This window comes from Heterocephalus glaber, unplaced genomic scaffold (assembly GCF_053883595.1).
Source record: "Heterocephalus glaber isolate CG9 unplaced genomic scaffold, H.glaber_assembly_v1.0 deba00001461, whole genome shotgun sequence".
Lineage (NCBI taxonomy): Eukaryota > Metazoa > Chordata > Mammalia > Rodentia > Bathyergidae > Heterocephalus > Heterocephalus glaber.
This window is the reverse complement of record NW_028258308.1, coordinates 41113586-41141560: the sequence shown is the minus strand read 5'-3', so window position 1 is coordinate 41141560 and position 27975 is coordinate 41113586. Positions and strand designations below refer to the sequence as shown.

The 27975-nt window shown below is 41.3% G+C and overlaps 1 protein-coding gene and 1 long non-coding RNA gene across 4 annotated transcripts; one reads left to right on the top strand and one right to left on the bottom strand.

Annotated features, from left to right (window-relative positions):
* The first annotated feature begins 1955 nt into the window (after positions 1-1955).
* Positions 1956-5159, top strand: LOC147826809 (uncharacterized). Of its 3 annotated transcripts, none has more exons than XM_087217347.1 (4): positions 1956-2198; positions 3066-3126; positions 3304-4389; positions 4812-5159. In XM_087217347.1, the coding sequence occupies exons 1-4, from the start codon at positions 2077-2079 to the stop codon at positions 5040-5042; spliced, it is 1500 nt and encodes a 499-aa protein (XP_087073473.1). In that variant the 5' UTR covers positions 1956-2076; the 3' UTR covers positions 5043-5159. The 3 variants fall into 3 exon arrangements, with proteins under 3 accessions (XP_087073473.1, XP_087073472.1, XP_087073474.1); XM_087217346.1 differs by having other exon boundaries at positions 2048-2198; positions 3298-4389; XM_087217348.1 differs by lacking the exon at positions 3066-3126 and having other exon boundaries at positions 2125-2198; positions 3298-4389.
* On the bottom strand, positions 5151-8395 carry LOC110344093 (uncharacterized). The gene is made up of 3 exons (XR_015453488.1): positions 6901-8395; positions 6146-6279; positions 5151-5558 (listed from the first exon to the last, which is right to left on the bottom strand). It is a non-coding gene; the product is annotated as an uncharacterized LOC110344093 (long non-coding RNA).
* Between the last annotated feature and the right edge of the window lie 19580 nt (positions 8396-27975).

Here is a 27975-nt window from a genome sequence, read left to right as displayed (position 1 = left end):
GGCTTGTTTGACTATCCTTACCCTGCCAAATTAAAATGTTTCAAATATTTCTCACAAATAGGAACATACACCAGGGACCATGTTAAGGCAGTTCTCCTTCAGTCCCAGCGATACCCTGATCACCACTGCTGATCAGCATGCAGCAGCCAGAAAGAACACAAATCCCATTTTCCTTTATCCAAATGCAGAGTTAAAAATGAAGGAACCGGACAACCACAGTCTTAACCAGATCACAAGTCTCAGTCATTTCAGGCCCTCCCCTCCCTTAAGATTCATGCTCTTTAAATTCCCCTTTCTCAGAGTAGGCTGGCACAGGCCAACAAGGCCCAGTCAGCCCTGCCTTGGGAAAAGCAAACACAAACAGAACAGTCCAGTGACCACAGCCTGAAAAATAGCCCTGTCTCAGAGACAGCTGCAACTTCCTCTTAGAACCCTGCAGAATCCCATGGCCTGTAGGAAATGGCACCATTTTGGTCTACTTGTCAGTGGTACTTCTCAGGTTTTACCTCCAATAAAACCCATCCTTGACGTGGAACTCAATTCCTTTTTCTTGATTCTTCTATTTGTCATGCTTTTTCGTAATAAGAAACATGACAAACATGAGATTGCATTTTAACTGAACCCATTGTGGGAGGTGAAAAGAGGAAAATGAAAATCTGAAGGAAAAAATTCAAAACAATGATGAAGAAAATCAAGAATCTGATAAGCAAGTTCAGAAAAATGACTAAGACCATGACCCCCTGTTCCAGGAACCACCTGAGGAAGACTTCTAGCTGGGCAGAAGCCCCTCTCCAAATCCAGCTCAAAAAAGGAAGGAGAATAAGGCACACATGAAGACCTGTCCACCTGCCTACACTAGAAAAATAAAAATGTTACCCAAGTCCCAGAGATGCCTCCCATGCTCCTGGAAGATGACCTGGATCCCCCCACACAACGGGTTTCTTACCTGAGCATTCTTGCTTAAACTGTACCCTCCTCCATATGTCTATATCAAGGAAGTCAGCAGAAAAATAAAAACATCAAAATTGTGGATGGAGCCCCATCTGAAAAAGGCCAGACCTCAAAACAGATGCAATGGACAGGCCTGGATGCCTCCCTAAGGCATAAACAGTACCTTGGAATTATTCTGTAATTAGCACCACCTCGTCCAGTGAGTTCACATAAGTATGAGTTGCCCAGGTGCTGACCAGAACATCTGGACCCATCCCTCCCCAAACATTCCTTTGTTCTTTCCCTGTATCCTTGCTCTATGACTCATTTCCCTAGTTAGATCAATATTAGCTAAGCAATTAGATTTTTAATTGTGTACGGTGATTACAGTTTGATTCAGGTTGTATCCACATTGTGAAATTTCTATGTAACTTTCCCATGACAAAGGGCCTCAGTGGAGTCCCACTCAAGACACCCTTCTGTCTCTCAGGAGCTAAATCTCTCAATAAATCTTTCCTACTCTTAACTTCCAATATTTCTTGAAATTCATTCTCTGATTTCAGGGGACACGAACTTGGCACATCTAACATCTAGGAGATTGAAAATTATATTTCTCCTCTATCACCTACAACCTCTGTTGTTTTCCCTTGAAACCAGGTCTTTCTGTGTAGACCAGGTTGGCCTGGAAGTCACAATCCTCCTTCCTCAGCCTCCCAAGTTGTGAAATCATAGGTGTGTGCCCCTGTGTCTGCATCTCTACTACTTCCTCCATAAGGTTTCACTTTGGAAGGCCTCTGTCTCCCAGGTTAGTCCTGCTTTTCTCTCCATGGCTCCATGAAGTCCCCATCTACATCCTCTCATGACATCGTTTGTGAATTCTACAACAATTATACCTTGTCCTCTACTAGACTGTTGACATGTAGCTCCTCAAAGAGGCTCTAAATTCACCAGGACATAGATTGTCTTAGACTCCACAACAAAAGGAAGCCACTCCCATGATATTCATGCTTCTGCCAACAGGAAAAATAGTCTGTATCCTGCATGTCTGTGCACAGAGTGATTTGGAAACATGAGGATAGATCCTACAGTCTTCTAACCCTTTTTCCTCTTTCCCATCTTCCACTATAACTAGGTTCTGATGTTGCCATGGTAACCAATAGTCATAGAGCACACTCTTATGTGTTCTCTTGGCCACAGAGACTCGAAACTCTGAAGCATTTCTCAGTTCACCTGTTCAGGACTGAAGACTTTTTGAAATTATCTATCAGGTAGGCAGCCATCAGGGCAGGGCACTCTAGTCTGTGTGCCCACATGCTCTCCCACACCCATTTAATAGCTATAGCATCATAGGAAAAGGTGGGCTATGTATGCCATTAGCTGGTAGGATGATGATCATGTAAATGGATATAACTTTCTGGAAAGCAATTTAGCAATCCTAAGATCCAACATACTGTATGTCTGAACTTACATCCATAGGTCTGACATACAGAAATATAATGACAGACTGGGCCTGAAATTAATGGACACCAAAAAGGGTTCCCCCACATGCCTACTACCTCTTCTCTTTTGTGGTCTTTGGTTTTGTTTTGAGCCTACGTCTCTCTACATGGTCTAGGCAGGCCTGAACTTACCATCCTCCTTCCTCATCCCCTGAAGAGCTGAGATTATAGGCCTGTGCCACCATGCCTGCCTCCCTTCTACTTCCTCATAACTTTGCCAATCCAAGGCCTCATCCCAGGAGGTTACTCCTGGTCTCCTGCCTACTCAAAGCCTGCCTGCATGAGGTGCATTTTTAAGCCTTCTCATGATATTATTTGTAAGCTCTTCTGCTGCAAGTACACCCTGGCCTCTACCAGTCACTTGATTTGTATCTCCTCAAAAAGGCTGTGAATTCCCCAATACATGGATCATCTTAGACTCCACAATAAAAGAAGGAAGGTACCTGATGTCATTCATGCTTCTGCCAACAAAAGAAGTGGTTTTTGCCTGAATAGTGCGTGTACAGCATACTTTAGCAGAAAGTGGTCTGTTGCCCCTATTTCCTCTCTTTCCTATCTCACATTATGACTTGGTTATGATACTGCCATGGTAATAACAGCCACAGACCACAGACTTATATTTTCTCTTGGCCACAGAGACTCAAACTCTGAAGGATTTCTCACATCTCCTTGTCAGGACTCAAGATTGTTCATTCAGGTGAGCAGACACCAGGGCAGGGCTCTGAAGACTAGGAAAGAGAGTGTGTGTGTGTGTGTGTGTGTGTGTGTGTGCGCACGTGTGCCTGACCACACACTCTTCTTTTATTACTTAAGTGCATGACTCTGTTCTTCTCCCCCAACATCTTCTCTTCGTTTTCTTCTTCTGAAGCCTCAGAACTTGACGGAGACAGAAAACAACTATAATTTCATGGCAACCCCAAACCCCAGCAGTGACTGCTCAGACTCAGAGCAGTCCCATTTGAAAGTAAATTCCACAGAGAGCTTCCCAGGGGGTGATCTCCCTGCTTCCCACCCCTTTCACCAGAAGACCAAAACCTCCTTCAGAGGTTACATCTGTCGCCAGGAGACGACAACCTTCTATGAAGGATGTGTTGTGGGTTCTTCAGTCAACAACCTCCCCACTGTGGAAGAACCAGAGGACACACAAAGTCTAGGAAGATGCATGGACCACAACTCTCACACTGAGGACAACCCCAACCTGGTGTGTGCAGCAAATACTGGTGTTGAAGAGGATGAGGACACAGACTCAGACAGCAAAGGAGCAGGAGCTGATCAAATTGTTACTGACAACGACCAGCAGATAAACAAGAATTCAACATTCAGAGGGCAACAGATTGACCACTTGGATGGCTCGCCAGTAATTCAGCTTGTCAGTCCTAAACTCACCCAGGAACAAGCAGCAGAAGAGAGGAACAAGGAGGAAAGAAAGGAGGAAAGCGAAAGTAGTGAGGATGAGGATCAGGAAGCTGATAAACAAATTGAAAATGGTGAAAACCAAGATGAAGCCATGCTAATGGGACCAACTGAACAAGAAAAAAAGGATATGGAGATCAAGAACAACAAAGACATGGAGAGTAATAAAAAAGAGTATGTGGAGCTTTATGCACAAATCCAGGTGTATGAAAGATCTGATGACACCAGGCTACCTGATTCCAATGAGGGCAATGGAAAACAGAACACTGAGAGCCACAAGGAGAAGGAAGAAATACAAATCAATGAAGAACTTCAGGACGCTGATAAACAAAGCCATGGCTATGACAAAGACAATGCCCTCCAGCTCCAAGATCCACCCGAGGAAAACTTCCAGCTGGGCAGCAGATCCCCTCCTCATCCAGCTCAGGTCCTGTGTGAAGAACAGTGTACATGTGAGGACCTGCCTGCCTGTAAACCACCAGAAAATACAGAAGTCACCCAAGTCCCAGACATGTCAGCGATGCTCCCAGAAGATGAACCAGCTGAGGTGAGCACAGAGCTGCCTCCCAGGAGAGGATGGGACAGGACCAGGATACGTGCTAGGTTAGACAGTGTTGGGTCAACACTGCCTTCTGTGAGGCAGGGCTGGACCCCAGGTGTCTGACAGGATCTGCAGGGGGAGGAAGACAGGAAAAAAAGGAGTCAGAGAGGAGATGTAGGGAAAACACCAAGGAGCACTGAAAGACAGATGGAGGGTAGAAAGAAAGACAAAGGCAAATCATTATGTCCACAAACAAACAATAACAAAAAAAGTTTTTGGAGGGTCTCTGCTTCAAGTGTTGACTTTGAAACTGGCCATTTACAGTTGGGCTACTTCTAGTAAAAGGAACTGAGTTCCATAAGTGAGTAAACACTGGCTGCACTGCTGGGAGGTTAGACTTGTCTAACTCATCCTCCTTTTCTCTGCAGATGCTGAAGACCAGCACTGAGGGGTCCTCCTCGGTCTCCTCTGGGGAGTCAGAGGAGGACGACCCTGGATCTGACACACAAACCACAACCTGTGTGAATTGGAAGCAGGACTTCCACTGGCTCAGGAAAAGAGTACTTGTGTGTCTGGGGAGGAGAGTGATGGTCAGCAGCCCACCAGTGACCCCAACCAAGAAAAGTCTTCCCACCTCCAAGGAAACCCAACCTGAATAAACCCTCAGTGATTAGCACAACTCAGTGCACTAAGCACACTAAGCAGTGTGATGGCCTCACTTCTATAGTTCTACAGTTTTATTGTTTTTAATAAAATAAAGATTCTTGTTCTCCGTATCTGCTTCCTCCAGCATATCTTCTCGATGCAGGCTGAAAGGAGCCATGCAGAGGACTGAAATGTATTCTCTGCAACTTGCAAGTAGCATGGTGCTTCCTGAAGAGAAAGTGTGCTGCTTCTCTCCTTTCTCTCCTGCTGCCCAGGTTTTCTTCAATCTCATTGACTTTATCCATTTCAGGGATTTCATCCTGTTTTGTCACTAACTCACATCCCCAGGTTTAGAAAGCAGCAGGACAAACAAGGTGGAGTGCTTTGGGGTGATCTTCCAGGGCCTGAGCAAGCGGCAGTGAAGATCCAGTCACTCAGGAAGATGACTCCAGTTGACAGTGTTTGGGGAGTGCAGAGAGCAATTCTCATGGTCCTGGGGCACCAGGCTGCTTCTGGCATTTTGGTGACTCCTAAAAACAACAGAGATCTTCATCCATTTCTCCTTAAGATGAAGGAGGAGAAAGTCTTGGTGGAAAGGGGGTGGAGGTGACATGAGACACTCAGAGCCATGATAGGGAAAGACCACAGCCACAATCCTGGGCCCTTAACCCATTGCTCAGTAAACCCATTGTGTTTACTCTGAGGTAGATGGGGACTTGAAAATTGTTTTGGCTAAAACATCACAGTAACTAATCTCTTGGGCCTATGGATACCAAAGTATTTACTACTTACATAAAAATACTGTTTCCTTCCCTAATCTTTGTTACTTTCCATAAATAACAGAGATGAAGAACAAAAATATTATACAAAGCTATTAATAGTGAAATCACAGGCCTGCCCAGTAGGATACTCCTGTCATTCCAGCTACTCTGGAGGATAAAGTAGGGAGATCCAAGTTCAAGACAAATCAATGACAACCTCTCTCTGATTAAAATAGAAAAGAGGCTGGGGATAGAGCTCAGTGGTAGGGTGAGGTCTCTGGCTCAATTCCACTACACAAAACAAAAAGAATTTAACTGCTGCAGCCTAAGGGAGGGTATAGGATTCATTTTCCTACCTTACACCAGGTGGGTCATGGTTTTTGTTGCCTCAGGTGACAATCACTGGATGGATGTAGAAGCATTTATTTTCACTGTTCTGGAGGTTGGAAGTCCACAAGTTGGCAGCCAACCTGGACTACATGGAGATACTCTGTCTCAAAACAAAATGTTCTTTTCATGCATTTTTTCCATACTAGGTATTGAACCCAAGGACCTCTACCACTAAACACATTATACAACCCTTTTTTATTATGAAAAGCTTAGTTAAAGGGGTGCTTTGGGAGGTTCAGAACTCATTATGGGTATTCCCATTATTTCTTATGGGAAAAAATAGTCTTGACTTACAACCAACTTGAGTTATAATCAGCCCTCATGAATAAATTTTGTTAAGTCAAGGGTCCACCGCACTTGGAATTCAGATGTACCATGCTCTACAACGCTGGTGCCCTCTAATGGTGACACTGAAACATGCCTAAGGGAAAGAAGTTGCTGCCACTAGGGTCAGCCTTGGAGAGGCAACTTAAGGTCAACTTGAATGATGAAGGAAAGCAGGAAAGGAAATGGTGACTGTTCCCTGCTATTCGTTCAGGTTATCATCCTAGTTCCTGCTGCTATAGGCCCTTTAGGTTCATAGATGCCTTTGCTCACTGCTGACCAAAGGAGGCCATGTATTTGGGTAAAAAGGAAAAAAGGATTTATTCAAAGCGAGCTCCAAGGGGGTGGAAGTGCCCATTTGCCTCAAATCACCATCTCACCATGTACAGATGTGTACCTGCTGTATCCTTCCAGCCATTTTCAGTTCATTCGCTCCTTTCTTGTGGGAGGGAAACTGGGTCCCAGCCTCCTGGAGCCAGCCTGTGTATAGTCTGTCATTTTTTGGGACAGGGGAAAAGAGGGAACATTGGTTATGTGTTCAGTAAGGAAAAGTTTGGAGAAGCTACTTACCTCTAAAAGAAAAAAATCTAACTTTTAAAGTTCCATTTTACCTGCTAGTTACACCATAACCACAAAATCGGATATGAGACCTAAGAGGTGGTACATTCTAGGGTGGCATGGGAGAACTGGTCAGGCAAATAGCTGCACACATGCCTGTATGCGTGCCTAGGCACAGACAGACATGCACAGGTGAGTTTGTTTCACTTGTTCTCATGGAAGAAATTAAAACTTACAAATACAAAAATAAGTTTTAATTTTATAACTGAAAAGCTTTGAGATATAATTACGATCTACATTAATTCTTAGTGTAAACAAGGAGTAAATGAAATGTGAGTCTTTTTAGAGCATGGTTTTGAGCCAGTCGTATGATGGCAAGGTGTGACACAGGTCACTTGATGTTTAATAAGAGCATAGAAGATTTGTCTGCAAAAGCATTCAATGGGTTCATCTGTGCTCTCGATGACTTCTCTCATGTTTTGATGTCCAAATCCCTCCTCTGTAAGGAATCCATCATGTCCAAATCCTTACCCATATTTTTCCAGTCACGTGGAGCAATTCTCTGAGTCTGACTTTAACAATGGTTCCAGCAATTTTTTAGCACCACTTATGTTAACTACATGTGACCTGCCTTTTGGCAAACTTGTAGTTTTACTCTGCAATTTTATCAGAGGGATGATCAAGGGGACTCTAATTTTCTAAGTGATCGGTGCATGAATGAATATTTTGATATAGATCAGCTTTTTTGTCTCAAAGAAGTGAACTTACAGAAATCATTCAGAGATAATTCATAGAAATAGACACCCCTCCACCTGATCTACAGAGTTAATTTGGCAGTAACTCAAAGTACAGATCTGGGCTCTCACTCCTCTCCCTTACGTTGCCCTCCCCTACCTCAGTAAACTCTCCGGCCCAATCAGATATTCTTAGAAATGAGAGGGTAACGTCCTAGTCATTATATTGAATTACAGATGCCGTGTTGGAGCTTCACAGCTCGGGAAGCACGGTGTGAGACTGGATTAAGTTGAGTGCCTCATTATTATTTGCCTTGGGCTGTTTATTGGTATAATGACAGTCTCATGCATTCGTGCCAAAAGCATGAATAACAGAGGAGTTTCCAAGAGCCTTCACAGTTATCATTTTAGCTGGGGAAAGGCATTTGAATGAAGCAAAAGGGGCACCATGGTTAATATGGTGTATGCCTTAATCACTAAGAACATTATCTGAATCAAGATTTAATGAATGTTAGCTGCCTTAATTTTCCTTTGGGGAAAGGAAGTTTACATTTTTATCATAATTAAGGTTCTCACAAATTGTGAGTTTTTACCTTCTGAGGTAGCTTTTAGTTACCCTAATAGCTTTTATCCCTTCTTAGGCCCTTCTTTTTTCTTTTGATGTGTGGTGTGTGTGTATGTCTGTGTACGTGCACAAGCTCACACACACATGCCAACAGGAGTGCTTGGGATGGAACCAATAACCTCATGGATACTAAACATGTGCTCTACCACTCAGCTATACCTCTAGCCTAGGAACTGAAGCCCTTACATGACCAGGTCCTCTGTGGCTCTGTCTCAGTATCATGGAGCATTCAGTAGACAGCAAAACTAGTTCAAATCCTTTGCATGTTTTTCTTCAAAAAGATTCAACTAAACAGTCTAAAGTAACCTTATAAATATCTTTCTTTCTTTCCCACTGTCTTCATTATTTTCTGCAACTGCAGAGATTTTCTTCTCTTAAAACCTCCTGAACAAAAACTCAGAAAGTAAACATTATAATCTATTTATATGTAAAGTATGCTTCAATAAAAAGTGTTAATCAAATCCCCCAAAAAGTCCCTGAACAAAATTATTTGCTACTTTAATCTTTATAACTTTGCTTTCCTCTATCACTTATGTATTACTTAATTCAATTTACATGTTATGTCTAAGGCCTATCCCTTTTCCTCCAGCACCTGGCTTATCTTTCCACTGTGTTCCCAACTTTTGGATTATAAAAACCCAAGTGCGTTGGGCTGGGATTGTAGCTCAGTGATAAAGTGCTTGCCTAGCATGTGTAAGACCCTAGGGAAGGGATTTCTGAAAATGGAAAAGAGACTGAGAAGAAGAAGAAAATCAAACTCTTCTTGGATGAAATTGGAAATTGGGCTTGGTTGGAAGGCTGGGGATGATTAATAGTTAATAATCTTTGCCACATCTAAGCCCATACCAATTATACAAAAGTATTCCCTAATTAGTGGCTGAAAAAGTGTTAGTAGATTGTTGCCTTTACTCCTATTACAGACTGTATTAGTCACTTTCCTATCACTGGAAAAAAATACCCGACACCTACAATTTAAAGGAGGTGAGATTTATTTTGGCTCACAATTTTAGTGGGTTCGGTCTATAGTCACCTGGCTCTAAGGCAGAAGGCAGAAATAGCATGGCAGAGGAAAGCTATTCACCACATGCGAGCCTGGAAGCAGAGAAAGAAGAGAGGAAGTGGGGATGAGAATATGTCCTTCCAGGTCACAGCCCCCCAGGGACCTGCTTCTAATGAGGTCTCACCTCCTAACACATTCAGCCATGAATTCCTCAATGGAAGAATCCACTAACGAGTACAGTGCCCCCTGATCCAGTCACTCTCCAAACACATGAGACTTTGGGGAACATTTTAGATCTAAACCATAACAGAGGAAAGGGTAACCTTTAGGGTGTACATTGAGAAAGAATCAGTACACAGGCCGGGGATTTAGCTCAGTGGTGCCATGCTTGCCTCACAAGCTCAAGGTCCTGAGTTCAATCCCTGGAACCAAAAATAAATAAATAATCAGTACATATAAAAATTCAGAATTTCCCTCTGCTTGACTCAGCTCTGATCCCTCCCTGTGGATGAAATGGTGAAGCTTTCAACATTCTGCATCGTGACTTCTGAAATGGTAGAAGGGTATGTATGTGTTTGGAAAGAGACATCATCCAATGTCTTTGACCAACCACCGAAGACCAAGTCACTAATTGCACAATGTCAGGGAAGGACCTGAAGAGATTATTTCACTTGCCCCGATCCCCACCGATTATTTTTAAGGTAAGATATTGATGGAAGATTCAGAAAGATTATGATTTTCCCACAGCTGATCAAAATGTCCGAATTTAGATTCTTATCCTCTAGTATGCACAGAAGACGTGCAAGTCTGTCCTCACTATGAGCACCAAAAGATGCTAGAGACATGAGCTGGGTGCTGAAAGTCAGCAGGCTGCAGGGACCTTCCGTTTTCTGTCTTTGGTCTCTGACCTTCAGCTGGCCATGCAGGAACATGCCAAGGTTGCTGCCTGCCCCCGGAGCACACTGTGCCTGTCGGAGGTGCTGATTGATCAGCGAGCATCACCATAGGGCCTGACCTCCCCCAGGGCTTCTACTCCTACACAAGGGGGAAAGGCTGTACTCACTTCCTGCCCAGACCCCTTCGCAAAGGCACCAGGCTTCCTTAGGAGACCAGTCACTGTGTTTGCCTTTTAAGAACAGGGAAGGAAAACTGGAAATTCAGGAAATAGGTTTCTATAAAAATTGGTCAGTACTTGATAAAGGAAACAGCAGCCCACAAGAAATTTTGAGAATGTTTCCCTCATCCCTAGAGAAGCTTACTGCATTGCTCAGTATTCTTTAATTTCATGCCATTTCCCTAAACCAAATATTAAATTTCCCCCTTCAAGTGAGAGTAATAAATCACCGAGGAGAGAATTGGCAGCTCTTATTAAGGAAAAACAACCGGAGGTAAACATTAGCATAAGCACTGTCTCCCTTCTATTTCCACCCTGTGTTCAGGTATGTAGCACATGCTCTCCAATTTTCAGGAATCCTATTTAATAAATAAGAGAACTTAATAAAATGTCTAGCTATCTCCCATCTTATTAACTTCATCTTACATGTCAAATTACTTTTGTATATGTGGTTTGAAAATATGCTTGAAACAAGTCACTTGGTGTAATTCCAAAGACAAAGGAGGTGCTACAGTTTGGCTCTTAAATGTTCCCCAAAGGCCTGTGGGTTAAAGGCTGTCCCCAGTGTGGCTCTGTTGGGTGGGGATTGGGAAGGCTTTGCAGTCATTGGGTGTATGCTCTCAAAGGGGACACTGGGACCTGCCCTCTGCTTCCTCTGTCTTCACTTTCCCAAAATGAGAAGAATAGCCTTGCTATGCCAGGGATGTGCTGGCTCATCAAGGGCCAAAAGAGATGGCCACTGCCCATGGGCTGAGACCTCCAAAACTGAATCAAAGTGTTCCTCTTAAATTGATTACCTCAGGTATTTTGTTACAGGAACAGAAAGGTGACTCACACTGGAGAGAATATCCTTTATTCAAAGGAAAAACACATGTCTATTTTAAGAGGATATTTGTGTTAAAGAGGGAGTCATTTTAATAGGGTAGGGAGAGGTAGAGTCAACGGAGATTTTGGGGACAGACATAAGATATTTACATGAATAAAGTGGAACTCTTCAAAACAAACCAAAACGAGCAGGTTTATTTTCTTGGTCTGTACTCGTTTCACCAGCACTGAGCAGTTAGCAGGTGGCACTGTGGCTGAGTTCCTGGCTTCAGGGAGGGCTCCATTCCAAGGGCTCCCAGGTGGCCCCACAGACCTCTGCTTTCTTCAGGGAGCGCCAAGGGCGGCAGCTGTCTGGTCAGAGGCACACGGTCAGTCACTCCTCGTGGCTTCTCACAAGCCCATAGTGCATGGGTGGTGGCTGGGCCTGGCAGAGGGTCACTGCGGTTAGTGGGCTGAGGTGAGGCCCCTGGGCAGGTCACCTCCCAGGGCAGGCAGTGCGAATGCTGCAGAAGACCAGCAAGTCCTCACAGAGAAGAAGACCAGGATTTCCTAAAAGGCCAGGACTAGGACTTCGGAGACATTAAAGTGATGGTATGGGGTGCGGCTCGCCAGCCAGGTGCAGTGCCCAGCAGTGGAGCGGCGCCTTGGGCCTCTCCAAGGGCCGGAGCACCGAGGTCCACCGCAGGTCAGGTGTTTGCCAGCTGAGGAAGACAGTGCTTCTCAATGTCAGATTGTTTCCAGACTCTCTGAAGACAGAAGCGAATAAAGCAGTGGAAAATGGACGGCTTTGTATTAGAAGAAGGAGGAAGAAGGTTTGGTATTGAGGTGCACCCGCCAGATCATTTTCTCGAGGCCTTTCATGAGTGGAACGCATTTCCACCTGTCTTGCTGTATGTCTAATGGAATGCCAGGGCGGTATCTGAGATTAGAGCTATTTCTCCAGTTCTTCCTTACTTATTTAAGAAAAAGTCCTCCCCGCTGCTTCCTACTATTCCGCAGGCAGCTTCTCAGCTGGTGAATGACTGCTGGGTACAAGGCAGGCCAGGTCGGGCTCCTGAGACTCAGAGAGGCTGAGCACATAGCTTTGAAGTCAAACTGCCCAATTTCGGTCCTTCCACTTATTAACAGATGAGCTTATACCCTAATCTCTCTTGGTTTACTTGTAAAAGGGAAGGTGGTGGTGGCGGTGGCGCCACCTTCAATGCAATTATTCTAAGTGTAAATACAGGTAAAGGACTTCACCTTGCCTGGAACGTAGCAGACAATTGTATATAAAGGTTAGATTTTTTTTCCCCACTAAAATTCAATGTAGGTAGCTTCTCTTATAGGAAACTCATTGTATCCCGATTTATATTTTCAATTGCAGACTGGAAATGCATATGCTTTCTTCAGTTCTGTAAGCTACTATAAAGCTCAAAAGTCTTAGCAAAATCAGTCTTGGACAGAAACGGAAATCGTTGAGAGGAATGATTCTGGATTGTGGCTACACATGGGACCACCAGGGGGCGCTTTAAACAATACCATTCCCAGACCTGGCCGCAAACAAGATCCCAGAGTGGGAGCTGCAAGGAAGCGACCAGCTGACTGAAGAGCTTGCGGAAGGGGAGATGTGCCATCGATGCCTCAGACAGAGGACTCACACCTAGAATACATACGGAGCTAAAAAAAAATTAGACTGCTCCAAATAAAATACCTAGTCAGAAAATGAGCTACTGAAATGAAGACCCTGCTAAGAAGCACAAATAGCTCATAAATACATGAGAAATGCTCAACATTGCTGGCCATCATAGAAACACAAATTAAAACAAAACTGAGACTGAGATGCTGTCTGACTCCAGAAAGAATGGCTACCATTAAGAAACCAAATAATAACAAATGCTGACCAAGCTATGAAGAAAAAGGTTATCAGTGGGAATAAAATTAGTACAACCGTTACAGAAATCAGTATAGGATTCCTAAAAAATTAAAAATAGAAATTCCACTCTAAATTAAAAATAAAAATTCCCTTTGTAGGTATCTTCCCAAAAGAGTTAAAGACATCATATTACAGTGCACATCCATGTTTATAGCGGCACAATTCCTAATAACTAAATCTTAGGAGCAGCTATATGTTCAGCAACAGATGAATAGATAAAGAAAATGTGGTATTTACACACAATGGAGTGCTACTTTACCATAAAGAAGGTCAACTTGAGTCATTTGGAGGAAGATGGATGCACCTTCAGATCAGAATCTTAAGTGAAATAAATCAGACACACAAGTTTACATATCTCATTGTTTTTCTTATATGAGAAATTCAACATATAAATAAAGTACAAAACAAAGATAGCAAGAAATGGGGAGGCAGATCTTTTGCAAATGGGAAGAGGACCAAGAGATAAAAGGAATGGACAGAAAGGGAAGGGGTAGGGGATGAAAAAAGAACTGAGATGTGTTATGTACATATATTTTTCTCCATAAGGAATGTGAGCATTATGTAGTAAAGAACAGGTACAAATAAAAAATAAAAATTGAACAACAACAAAGGATGGGAGCTGGAGACTGGGAGGTGGCGCATGTTGTAAGCCCAGCACTCTGGGGCAGTAAGGCAGGAGGATCACAATTCCAGCCCAGCCTGGGCAATGTGCAGAGACCCTGTTTTTAAAAAAAAAAAAGATCTAAAAAAGGGCTGAGGGTGAAGGCCTTGATTTCATTACTCAGTACGGGGGGGGGGGGATTGTATTTGTTATTCTGAAGTATAACAAAGACTGCAGTCTTCCCCAAAATGCAGAAATTTCATTCACCAAACTCTTTCTTATATTTCTATCAACAGTATTCACCTTGTAGAAAATTAAGTATTCTTTAAGTTTAATTAATATAAGCAGACTATTCCAACTGAACATATCCATGGTTTATTTTCAAATTCAAATTTCTCACCTCTTCAAATTGTTGACAAAAGGTATGGGAAACCAATAGATAAATGCCAAATATAATGAAATATTTCTGCAAACTATCTAAGCTTTTACTGCCATTTCAGTGAAATGAAATGAAATACTTAAAAAGCAAATTTAATTCATTAGCAATATATAATTCAGCTATCATCACTTTAGATTAAGGCATAAAATAGTATTTCTGTTTTAAAAGCTATTTGGGAATCTGCCTGTACATGATCAATTTCACATATTTCTTTTAGTATTTCATTTATTCATCTATTGCCAGTTGTTTAATAAACTACAATCAAGAACCAGTGACAAGCAGTGGGCTATCAACACTAGTAAGTTCAAAATCCAAAGCTGGATTTAAGACGTTATATTTTGCAATGCACCACATATTTTTTCCCTCAATTATTGATTGTATCATACATTAGCAATTAAGTTGATTCTTAAATAGATCCAATATATAAGAATCTAATGTTTTAATTCAGGTAAACAAAGTACTGGGGGGGGTCACTGGATTTTTTGAAAGAGTGACATTTTCTAGTCTAGTTAAAATGGGATTAAATTTCTGAAGACTTTGGTCCAATAAACCAAGACTTACTTGCAGCTAAGAACACCTCTGCTGGGATCATTGGTGGTGCTACATTTAGGTTGACTGAGAGGACAGAAACAAGATCAGAGCAGGAATCTCAAATGTAGACAGCATTTCATTACATGAGGATAGGTGATCTGCCCCACTGTGTTCGGAGGGGAGGCAAAGCTGGTCACCCCATGAAGGCCTCCACAAGGGCAGCCATGAGGAGTCTGTGGGAAACAACGATCACAGACTGGTGCTGCAATCTCTTCAGAAAAGTAGTTAAATTTTTATTTTTATGGCAAATTATCAGTGGGCCAAGTGTTATGAACAACAGTGATTCAAGAAATGACAACCTTAATTAACGTGTATTTAAGCACTGCGATTTCTGAAGATCTTTTCAAGCACAGATTTTGGACCTGGTCTTATCTCACACTAGATTGAACTCAGCTTAGAAAACCTTTTGTGCTGTAGCTCTCCTGTGTTCATGATATTTCTGGCTAAACTGGCAGAGATCAAAGGAAGCAGAATTAACACAAATGGGACACAATTAATACAAGTGAGAAAGTATGTATAATAATGTTGAATGGGGGGAAAGCTGTTGAATGTGGTTTTAAACATTTCGCTCTGCTTAATTTTTTTCTCCTAAATACTAAAGTAAATCTTTACAGGCTACCCATTTTCTCTTTATTGTAAACTCAATTTCTCAAGTTCCAGTGTAAAAAATCCAATCTTTGTGATATTACCCTCCCAGTGATATACAGGGAAACATTAACAATACTTATTTAGATTTATACAATGCCGTTCTTTGGCATAACACATTTTCATATTACCCTTCAAAGCAACTCTGCCCTGGAGAAAAAAGCATTGTAAAGCAAGAGGCTTTGGTTCTATTCTTGTTTTTCTTTTAATTGATCTGACCTTGGAAAAAAATCTCAGCTTTGTCCTCAGTTTCTTTGTCTGTTGAAAAAGGGATTGGATTAGGTTATATATAAAAGGTTATATATAAATTTTCCCAGCTTTTAAAAATAGAACTCTCTTTTGGAATGTGTTCAAATGATGTCAAAAGCCTTTAGTGACTTGCTCGAGTGCACGCATTTCGACAGAGGTCGAGAAGCAGCCAGGTCCCTGCATCCCTCCCAGTTCTTCCCACTAGGCTACATTGCTAATTCCTGAGACTGAAAATCAGACCTTGCTCTACCTTATTACCATATTCTTTTTATTCCTGATCTAAAGAAATCTAAAGTCTCACTGCAATATGGGATTTTTAACTAGCAACAAATTATTTTAAGTAAATAGTAATCTCAAGAGTTTTTCATTCCAGTGAGTAAATCAGGGAAGAGGGAAGAAGGACTCCTACCCTGAGCTACCTCCCCCACTGCTGCCCTGGGAGACTCTGTGTCTTGGTGGCACTGATTCGCGGGAACAGGACGTCACTATGCCACAGGAGTAGGCGCTAATCATCCCTAATTCCCCAAGCACAGAGACAAGGATACCTGCCTAATTAAATTAATCGTATCTAATAATAATTAGACAAGTTTCTCAGAGTTTTATTGTTTGTTTATTTGTACTTAGACTGACCTCAGCTTTATGGATTTCTTAAATAAGAGTATTGAAGTTTCAAAGCAAAGCCTTTGAAGAAGAGCTCATTGAACTCCAGTGTGGTCCTCCCTTCTCACTGAGGAGCCACATGGGCAGGACCACATCTAATTCTTCTCTTCATCCCATCACTCCTGTGTCCCCATAGAGTAGGCTTCAGGCAGTGCTGACTGGGACTTGGGGTGACTGCATTGAAAGCAAAGGGCCGGAGGCCCAGCTCCCTGAGGACTACTCACACTCACTGTTTCTTGTCTCCATGCAAAAAGTCCAGCAGAGAAGTCTGTCCTCCTTTAGGATGTTCTTCCTTTCTCCAGCTTCATTGCAGGAGTTCAGTTGGAGGAGAGAGGTAACTGGCCCCAGCGCCTCCTCCAGTTCAACATCACTAGGGAGCTCTAGGCTTTGAGAGCAATTGGAAATCCACTGATAAAACTAATACCATATCTTACTTCCATTTGGCTCCCCAATTATTTCTTGGTGTGCTTCTATACAGAACAGAGGAAAGCTGTCATGAACATCTCCAAATTTGTATCCAGTCAGTATAATCAAGAACAAAATTGTATAGCTAATGACTACAGCAACACTACCTGCTATTAAAGTTTGCAAGAAAGTAGATGTAATAATCACAGATGAAGAAGGTTGTTCAGGGACTTGAACTGCAGTTCATTTCTAATCTAGCATAATTAGATGTTAATGTATTCGCACCTTGTCAATTGGTTGGAGAAGATTATATGTGGAAGCATGATGTCACTGTCATTCAATGGCCATCCTAATTTATTGTGCTCACTTTGTATGGTAACATAGCACAAGGCAGAAACCCAGTGCTCCTGCAGGTCAGCAAATATTACTTTCCTACTCAGTACACATTTGTAGATCATAAACATGGTTCATTACTCTCTCAATGACAAGAAAGTTTTCTTGCACCAGACATTGCTGAAAGCAATAAAAATGATGTAATCATTCTTGAAGAACACATAGCATTTACAGTCATATTAAATTGTTCACGCATACCTAACCAGTGCTATAGAGATTGGAAGTTAAAAGGGGCTCTTTAACCACTTACAGCTCCATGTCAACACTTTCTTTAATTGTGATAAATTCTGTTCTCTCACTTGAGAAGGTGACATTTCATGGCAAATAAGTTTGGGAAATCTCCTGGAAAGAGAAAAGATTTCCGGTTTTGTAAGCTGTTTCCTATAATGACCAGAAAGTTGTAGACAAAAGGCTGCCTGGTAGTACAGTTATTCTGAGCTTTGCTAATCACAATCAGGAAGTCACTACTTCTGCTTCAGAAACCCACTGAGAATTCAGATTCTGCTACATGAGAAACTGTCTCTAATTGTGGCAAAACTTCACTGAAAGCCTATGTTGTATGAGTTCCAGATCACAGGAGTCTCTGCATAACCAGAAAAGCAGAAAGTCAGAGAACAAGCACTAATTGTACACCTGGCATTAGGCATTTATGAGCTGGCCTCCATCTGTGGCCTGACAACCATCAGTATCATCACTTCCACCCACAGAGCCACCCTTGAGGTCATCAGAGCAAACATGAATGGGCTTGGACACGCTTCTATATGGTCTGCTCTTATTGCTTCCGAGATTTGCCATCAGTGCTTCCTGCACTACAGTAGGGCCACTGTCTCCTCTCACCTCCTCTGAAGTTCATTTAAGATACCATAAAAATATTGATAGTAGAAAGAAAGGTCCTAATACAGTATAAATTATCTCAGACATTTCAAAAGAGATGATTAAACAAAACTCTCAAAAGGTTAAAAGGCAAAAGCTAAAATTGGGAGAAGCAACCACTTCTCAAAGCCTTGTGCCTTGGTTAGACTGAAGTCATTCTGCAAATATTAGTCCTGGCAGAGAAGAGCACTGGTCTTTCAGGACCCCTTGAGGCCTGGGAGTGTAGACCTGTGAAAAAGAGGAAGACATGGGGGAGCAGCAGCAGCAGGAGTATGAGACAAGGGACAGAGTACTCTGTTCTCTTTTTCTTGGACTTTCAGTGACAATTGCATATAAAAAGATCTCTCCATTTGGTCCAAACTTCTACCTACAAACTTGCAAACAGAATGGAACCTCTCAATGGGCAGTTGAAATTCAGAACATTTAAATAAACACACACACAGACACACACACAGACACACACACGCACACAACAAGAACAACCTAGATGGGAAGGAGGGAAGATGCTTGATTCTCCAAGCGTACCACCTCTCTCCTCACTGTCAGTGTCAGGAAGTAGCTGTGGGAACATGAACTGAATGCTGCACTGGGAGTCTGCAGCTGAGTGAGGTCTGGTTCCCCTTGCGACATAGTGTGGTAAGTCCCTTGACTCTCTATGGCACAGCTAAATCGTGCTTAATTTACTCCCCCCCCCCACTAAAGAAAAGAGTCATTGTCAAGGTCAGTTTTAGATATGGGTGAAAATATGCATTATTACTTTTAAAGCTATCATGGTTTTAAATAATTTTTCTTGATTTATTCACTTCTTCTAAGGCCTAGGAGAAAGAATAGGAACTACAGTAATATCCCTTAGTGTTGGGGTTTAGAAGGCTAAGTTACATCCATACTTCATTAAATCAAGTTGGAGGGAAAAGAAAAAACTTAGTCTCTAGTTGTAGCATTTTTGACTCCCTTCTTCCCCTCAAAAAACAACTGTTACATGTATATTCATTTGCTTATTCATTCTATTTGTAGAGAAACAAACTAGGCTTATAGGTGAAATCACAAAATTGGGTTCACTCACTCTGGACTATATGATTAACATGCAAAATATAGTCATATAATAGAAGAACACACAAAGTATTACAAGGGGAAAAGCTAACTTTCTCAAAAGGTAGAGTGAGAGTCTTCAAGGGAAAGTAATGGGAAGTAGGAAGCATTTAAATGAATCTTGAAATACAAATTGGTTATTTTTTTCTATCTGACAACAGTATGTTCTTCAGTATTGGAACCACAAAACCTTTTTAAAAAATATCAAACTGGCATGCCTTACCGAGGTCCTGAGTCGCGCAGAAGATGCCGAATCACCCCGCTCCAGACAGGCAGGTCTGCCCATGCCCTACCGAGGTCCTGAGTCTCACAGAACACGCCGAATCAGCCCGCTGCAGACAGGCAGGTCTGTGCACGCCCTACCGAGGTCCTGAGTCGCGCAGAAGACGCCGAATCACCCCGCGGCAGACAGGCAGCCACCTGGTTCCACACTACAAAGACGCAGAGGACACCACACCACCAGACCAAGGTACTGAGTCCCGCTATTCCCGGCACAGAGGTAGGGGCTTCTGAGCCGTCCTCCCACTGCTCCTGGTCCAGACGAAGGGGCTTCCGGTCACCATCCCTCACGCTGCTCCCAGCCCAGAGGAAAGGGCTTTGGGGCCACCTTCTGTCCCGCTGCTCCTGGCCCAGAGGAAGGGGCTTCCAGGCCACCATCCCTCCCGCTCCTCCTAGCCCACAGGAAAGGGCTTTTGGGTCACCATCCCTACCGCTGCTCCCAGCCCCTGTCCCACCTCACCCAGCTCAGAGGAGGTAATCTGTGCAGGCACTAACAGCCCGCCGCCTCAGTCGAAATGAGAAAACACATAAATAAGTCTTAAAACTAGACTTCCAGATCACCTACAGCAACCCCAAAGGGAAATGAGATGGAACACTCTGATACTCAACCACCTGGACCCATTGAACTGGCAACAAAAGGGGATCTGGAAAAAATGAAATCAGAAATAATTTCTCAGATAACAGGAGAAATTGTGCCCCTAGTGCAAGATACGATTAATAAATCGAGAGAGGAGCTCAGGAGCATGATGGAATCCCAACATAAGAAACAAATGGAATCCATAAAACAGATGCAAATAGATTTCCAGGACATGAAAAACTCCATTGAAAGTCTACACAGCAGAATGAGCCAATGTGAGGACAGAATTTCAGATATAGAAGATAAGATTGCAATTAGTGACCAGCAAAAGAAAAATTGCTTCAAAATTATAAGGGAAGATGAGAAATCAATCCAGCAGCTGCTAGATGATGCAAAGAAGAATAACATAAGACTGATTGGGCTCAATGAAGAAACAGGAGAGAGTGCAGATGACATAAAAAAATCTCTTCACAGAAATAATGGCAGAAAACTTCCCAAGCAGGGGAAAAGAGCTTGACATACAGATAAGTGAGGCATATAGGACTCCAAATAGCCTTGATCAAAAAAAAATCTACACATAGGCATATAATTGTTAAGATTCCAGAAACACAACAGAAGAACAAAGTTCTCCAAGCAGTCAGAGAAAAGAAACAAGTCACATACAAAGGAAAGCCCATCAGAATCACAGCAGACTTCTCAACACAAACCATCCAGGCAAGAAGAGCTTGGAGGGACATATTCCAAGCCCTAAAAGAAAACAGCCTCCAACCCAGATTGATGTACCCTGCAAAACTATCTTTCAAAATGGATGGAGAAATAAGATACTTTCATGACAAAGAGCACCTTAGGAACTTCGTGAATACCAAACCAGCACTCCAAAGAATTTGACACAATATCCTAGGAACAGACATTGACGATCACAACCCCAGGAAGCAAAGCAGAATGAACCCATCAGGCACGACAAGAAATTAAATGTAAAGGGGGAGAACCCAACCAAAAGAAAAAGTCACGGCAATGACAAGTCAATACGTTTCAGTTATAACCATCAACGTTAATGGTCTCAATTCACCAATCAAAAGAAATAGACTGGCAGAATGGGTCAGGAAGCAAAATCCAACAATATGCTGCACACAAGAAACACACTTAATTCAAAAGGAAACTCATAGACTGAAAGTTAAAGGGTGGAAAACAATACTCCATGTGACAGGAACCCAAAAGAAAGCAGGAGTAGCTATCCTCTTGGCAGATCAAGTAGATTTCAAACCAACACTGATTAAGAGAGATGAAGAAGGATACTACATCCTTGTAAAGGGAACAATCCAAGAGGAAGAGATGACAATCATAAATATCTATGCACCAAACACTAGTGCACCCAACTATATAAAACAAATACTAACAGACATGAAAAGTCATATATGCACTAATACAATTGTAGTGGGGGACCTCAACACCCCAATGTCACAAATAGATCAACGAGACAAAAAATAAGTAATGAAATACTAGAACTCAATCGAACTCTTGAACAAATGAATTTAACAGATGTTTACAGAGTCTTCCATCCCACAAAATCAGGATACACATTCTTCTCAGCTGCACATGGGTCATTCTCAAAAATAGACCACATACTCACACATAGAACATGTTTAAGTAAGTGCAAAGGAACTGAAGTTATCCTCTGTACATTATCAGACCATAGTGCAATGAAATTGGAGATCCATAGCAAAAGAAACTCAGAAAATTTCATAAACAGGTGGAAATTGAACAACACACTTCTGAAAAACCAATGGGTCACAGAGGAAATTAAAGAAGAAATCAGACAGTTTCTTCACTTAAATGACAATGACAATACAACATATCAGAATCTATGGGACACAATGAAAGCAGTCTTATGAGGGAAATTCAGAGCAGTGAATACGCATATTAGGAAAACAGAACAAGCCAAATTAAACAACCTGATGCTGCACCTCAAGCTTCTAGAAAAAGAAGAGCAGGACAACCCCAGAGCTCATACAAGGGAGGAAATTATAAAGATCAGAGGAGAAATCAATGCAATGGAGACTAAGAGAATAATACAAAAAATCAATGAAGCCAAGAGTTGGTTCTTTGAAAGAATCAACAAAATTGACAAATCTTTAGCCAACCTTGTCAGAAAAAGGAAAGAAAAGGCCCAAATCCATGCAATTAGGAATGAAAAGGGTGAAATTACAACAGACCCAGCAGAAATCCACAAGATCATCAATACCTACTTCCAGAAACTATATGCCAATAAGATGGAAAACACAGAAGAAAGGGACAGATTCCTAGATACATATGAATTACCAAAGTTGAATGAAGAAGACCTAAAAATTCTGAACAACCAAATATTGACCAATGAAATTGAAAATGTAATTAAAAACTTATCATCTAAGAAAAGCCCAGGCCCTGATGGCTTCACTGCTGAATTCTACAAGACATTTAGAGAGGAACTACTGCCACTACTGTTTAAACTCTTCAATGAAATTGAAAGGGAAGCAATACTCCCAAATTCATTCCTGGAAGCAAGCATCATCTTGATCCCCAAAGCAGAGAAGGACCCAACTGAAAAAGAGAACTATAGGCCAATCTCACTAATGAACATAGATGCAGAAATCCTTAATATGATAATGGCAAACAGAATGCAGAATATCATCAAGAAGATCATACACCCTGATCAAGTGGGATTCATCCCAGGGATGCAGGGATAGTTCAATATACGAAAATCAATCAATGTAATACACTATATCAATAGAGCCAATGACAAAAACCATATGATTATCTCCATAGATGCAGAAAAGGCATTTGACAAAATCCAACATGCATTTATGATAAAGACCCTACAAAAAATTGGAATAGATGGTCTCTACCTCAATCTGATAAAAACCATCTATGAAAAACCAACAGCCAATATCATACTAAATGGTCAAAAACTGAAATCCTTCAAACTCAAATCAGGAACAAGACAAGGATGTCCATTATCACCACTCTTGTTCAACATAGTTTTGGAAACATTAGCCACAGCAATTAGACAAGAGAAAGAAATAAAAGGAATAAAGATAGGAAATGAAGAAGTCAAATTGTCATTATTTGCAGATGACATGATACTCTATATAGAAGACCTCAAGAACTCCACCAAAAGTCTTCTAGACTTAATAACCAAATTCAGTCAAGTAGCTAGTTACGAAGTCAACACACAAAAATCAATAGCTTTCCTCTACACCAATGGCAGACTCACTGAGAGAGAAATAGGGCAAATAATTCCTTTCACAATAGCATCCAAAAAACTGAAATACCTAAGAATCATCCTAACGAAAGAAATCAAAGACCTCTTCTCTGAAAACTATGGCACTCTGAAAAGAGAGATTGAAGATGATATCAGAAAATGGACAGACATCCCCTGCTCCTGGGTAGGAAGGATTAATATAGTGAAAATGGCCTTACTTCCAAAACTGCTATATAGATTTAATGCAATTCCAATTGAGATCCCAGCAGCATACTTCATGGACCTTGAGAAAACAATCCAAAAATTCATTTGGAACAAGAAGAGACCCAGAATAGCAAAAGCAATTCTAGGTAACAAGAGACATGGCAGGGGGTATCACAATCCCCAACCTGCAATTATACTACAAAGCTACTGTGATAAAAACAGCACGGTACCGGCAAAGAAACAGACTTGAGGACCAGTGGAACAGATTAGAAGATGCAGAAACAACTCCAGACACACTCGGCCACCTCATCTTTGACAAAGGACCAAACACCCTCACTGGAGGAAAGATAGCCTCTTTAATAAATGGTGATGGAAAAATTGGGCTTCAACTTGCCAAAGATTAAAACTAGACCTGTATCTCTCACCATGCACTAAACTAAAATCAAAATGGATTAAAGATCTAAATATTAAAATAGAAACTCTGAACCAGTTGGAACAAAGGTTAGGTAGAACCCTTGAAGACATCGGTGTAGGAAAAGATTTTATGAACAAAACCTCAATTGCCCATGAACTAGCACAAAGAATCAATAAATGGGATCTCTTCTTATTAAAAGGCTTCTGCACAGCAAGAGAAACCACCAGCAGTGTGAAGAGACAACCCACAATGTGGGAAAAAATCTTCACCTGCTCTTCCTCAGACAAAGGTGTACTATCTCGAATCTATAAAGAACTTAAAAAGATCAGACCTCCCAAATTTAAAGACCCAATCTGAAAATGGGCATCTGAAAAGAAGAGACATTTCTCACACAAAGAAGTAGAAATAGCAAATAAATACATGAAAAAATGTTCAACGTCACTGGTGATTCGAGAGATGCAAATGAAAACAACACTGAGATTCCACTTCACTCCAGAAAGAATGGCTGCTATCATGAAATCAACCAATAACAAATGCTGGCGGGGCTGTGGGGAAAGAGGAACCCTGCTCCATTGCTGGTGGGAGTGTAGACTGGTGCAAGCACTGTGGAAATCAGTATGGAGATACCTCAAAGAACTAGGAATGGAAGTCCCATTTGACTCTGCTATTCCACTGCTGGGGATCTTCCCCAAAGAATTAAAAGAATCATACCACAGTGATATATGTGCTCCCATGTTCATAGCAGCACAGTGTGTAATAGCTAAAACTTGGAAACAGCCCAAATGCCCATCAACTGGTGACTGGATAAAGAAAATGTGGGGTTTTTTTATAAAATGGAGTACTACTCAGCCATCAAAAATGAGAAATTAGAGACATTTATAGCTAAGTGGATGCACATTGAGGTGATACTCTTAAGTGAAATAAATAGGACACACATGTGTAAATACCAAATAGTTTCTCTGGTGTGAGAAACTGAAAGTGTAAATAAGGACTAAAATGTATAATAGGTAATGTGAAATAGGAAGAAAAGAGGCAAAGGGGAAGGAAGTGGGAAGGCTAGGGGAAAGGATAGAAGGGAATGGGATTAATATGAGAAAATGGAAAAATAGGAACATAATCTTTGTAAATAGGGAGGACTGGAGGGGTTGAAGGGAGGGCTGGGCAAGGGTGAAAAATAAGAACCAAGAGAGACTATGTAAAGGTGCAAATTTCCAATGATGAATGTCATTATATTGTATACCTAAAATGTACCAATGATTAGAATGAATAATCGATAATGTAAAATAGGAAGAAAAGGTCCAAAGGGGTAGGGATAGTGGGAGGGGCAGGGGAAAGGAAAGAAGGTAAAGGAAAAAATGATGAGAAATGGAAAAAATGGAAATAAAGTCTTTGTAAATAGGGAAGGGTGGAGGGCGTGAAAGGAGGGCTAGGAATGGGGAAAAAATAAGAACCAAGATGCATTATGTAAAGGTACAATTCCCAATGAGAAATGTAATTGTGTTGTATACCTACAATGTACCAATAAAAGAATTTAATACAAAAAAACCCATAATTTTTAATTCTTTTAAATTTTTTATATTCTATAATTTGTTTATTTTTCTATCATGGGACACATATTAATCTTCTAATTATGATTCACAAATAATATTGTAGTGATTATAGTTAAAACAAAATATTACCATTCGTCTTTTTTTCTCTTAGTGTACATCTGTAGAAATGACTCACCCCAGGGCCAGGTGACAACCATGAACAGCACCTACATCCCAATGCCCACTGAAGATATGCAAGTCAGGCAATCCTAAAGCTGCTTGTGCTGCCTTGCTGCCCTCACAGGAACCATAGTGAAGTCTCTTGACCACAGGTCCCCCAGGTCCCTCTGTCTCCTAATGGCCCTGGTGCCTGCCCATGTGGACACACCCTGTGCAATGCAGAGTGGCCCCCTCAGGAGCTCTCAATCATCAACAGCAGGCATGTCTGAAATTACTGGCCTCAGCAAAGCTGCCTTATAATAAAACCTACATTGTAAAACACCCGATTTGCATCTCCTCATAGTATTGCATGTGATAGTTGTGCGCTTTCATCCCTGTGTCCATTACTAAACTGTGTTTCGATGGGGCCATATGCTTTCCTTGGTTGTGGTGCCAAACCGACTAAGCCTCAGTTATACAGTCACAATTTATGAAATCACTGAGAAAACAACAGTATTATTTTTCTTTATATGACAACATATGGTAACACAAATTTCAAAGCTGGCTCAATGTTTGTCCTATTAAAGAATTTGTAAGTAGGCACAAGAACATAGGAAAGGAACATTTAATCAGCATCCTATGGGTTGTTGTAAACTTGTAATTTGGACAAGAACCTTTTTTAAAACTCTCAAAACTTTCTAATATAATCCTGAAACAATATAATTTTAATAATCCAAAACATTTCTTAGAATCGTAGGCATATATACTAGAAATACCCCATTTTTCTCTTACATAACTCAATCTTAAATGTTCCCTTTGTCCTTTTCCCAGGACTGTATTAAATCAAGCGCTGTCATGCTTCTCTGATGCCCTCAACTCTGGCTTCCTATAAAGCTCTGCAAACCAAAGGACAGAGCTGGTGACTAGCACCACTCAGGTTCTCTGTGAGATTCCTTAAGTGGGGGAATCAAATGTTTATCATTAAAATAAAACCTGGAAAATACAGTTTTATCCCTACTTTCTGAAATCTAAATACTAGAAGAAATAAAGCTATATATAATTGATTACAAATTAAATTATCACCCCATGGTCCTAAAGTTTAAGAGGTCCTCAAGTTGTTTATGAAAATAAAGGATCTAGAGGTGTCTTATCAGGTAAACAATAGAGTAAACCAGGCTTACCATCAAAAACTGCCAAAAAAATTTCTGATACATTAGTGTAAGCAGTTTTCATTTATAGTTATGCTATCATCACCATTGTCATAAATATTACATAAGGTGAAACATTGCCTGTACTACATACTACTCTTTAAGACTTCCTTAAAATTGAATGTAGAAATTTAAACAATTTCATCTTGACCAAAAGATTCCATTAAAAAATAATGCAGTTTTTAGGAGAGTACCTAGAAACATGAAGAGCCAGTGAAAGACACAAAGGGAACATATGCCCACTTGTTTGAATAAACACCCTTCCTAATATTCTTTTCTATGGCCCTTCATAGATAATCCTGAGAATATCTCATAAAGGACAAGAGAACACAGAAAGCCTCCTCCATAGTTCAGGCCTAGAGAAGTGTAACAAACCCCTGCCCAGATATATATATATCTCCACTGTGGGAAGAAAAAACACTGTTGTCCTCAAAATACTGACGAAGACTTCCTGTGGTGAGGGAAAAGAAATAAAAACACTAATCTTGGGAGAGGGGAAGAAAATGTCCTGGGTCCCAACTATAGGGATCTCCTGATTTAGGAGTATAGGATCACTGACAAATGCATACTCACCTGAGAGAGTTCAGGTCTTATCTAAGACTGATTCTGAACCACAAGAGTGGAAAAACATTCCCCTGGTGTTCGCCACCAAATGAGAAATCTTCTAATAATCCAGCCACTGAAAAAAAAGATAAGCTCCTGAAGATGTTATAGGGTCAAGAAAGTTGGAACTTTAAAGATGTGCCACACTCTGAATTAAATGGAATCCTTTATTATCATAGCCAGCCTTCCAGAGTGGCTTGCCCAAAACATTCTGGGCAAAGGAAAGGCAGTTTGCAGGGACCTTTTAAGGGCTCTTCTATTTGGGGAGGGCTCAGGGAGAGGGGGAACACAAGCAGAATTTCCCAGGAGCAGAACTTTGTTAAACTAGTCGGGGCTGGGGAAGTTTCACACAGCCTAATTAAAGCAAAATATCACGGCGGGGGTGGGGAGCTTCTGTTTACAAGGTAGTAAAGATAACATACTTGCAGACTTACACAGGTGCAGAGCATTCTGTTTGCAAGGCATAAAGATAACATATTTGCAGATTCACACAGGATGTGGCAGTCTGTCACACATTAACTGAAGGGATTCCCAAGGGGAGAGG

Excerpts from the sequence above, each read along its gene's own strand:
- LOC147826809 (XM_087217346.1), top strand. The coding sequence starts at position 2,077 with ATGGTAACCAATAGTCATAGAGCACACTCTTATGTGTTCTCTTGGCCA. Across the intron at positions 2,199-3,065 it reads TTTTTGAAATTATCTATCAG|AGACTCAAACTCTGAAGGAT; the intron begins GTAGGCAGCCAT and ends TCTTGGCCACAG. Across the intron at positions 4,390-4,811 it reads CAGAAGATGAACCAGCTGAG|ATGCTGAAGACCAGCACTGA; the intron begins GTGAGCACAGAG and ends TTTTCTCTGCAG.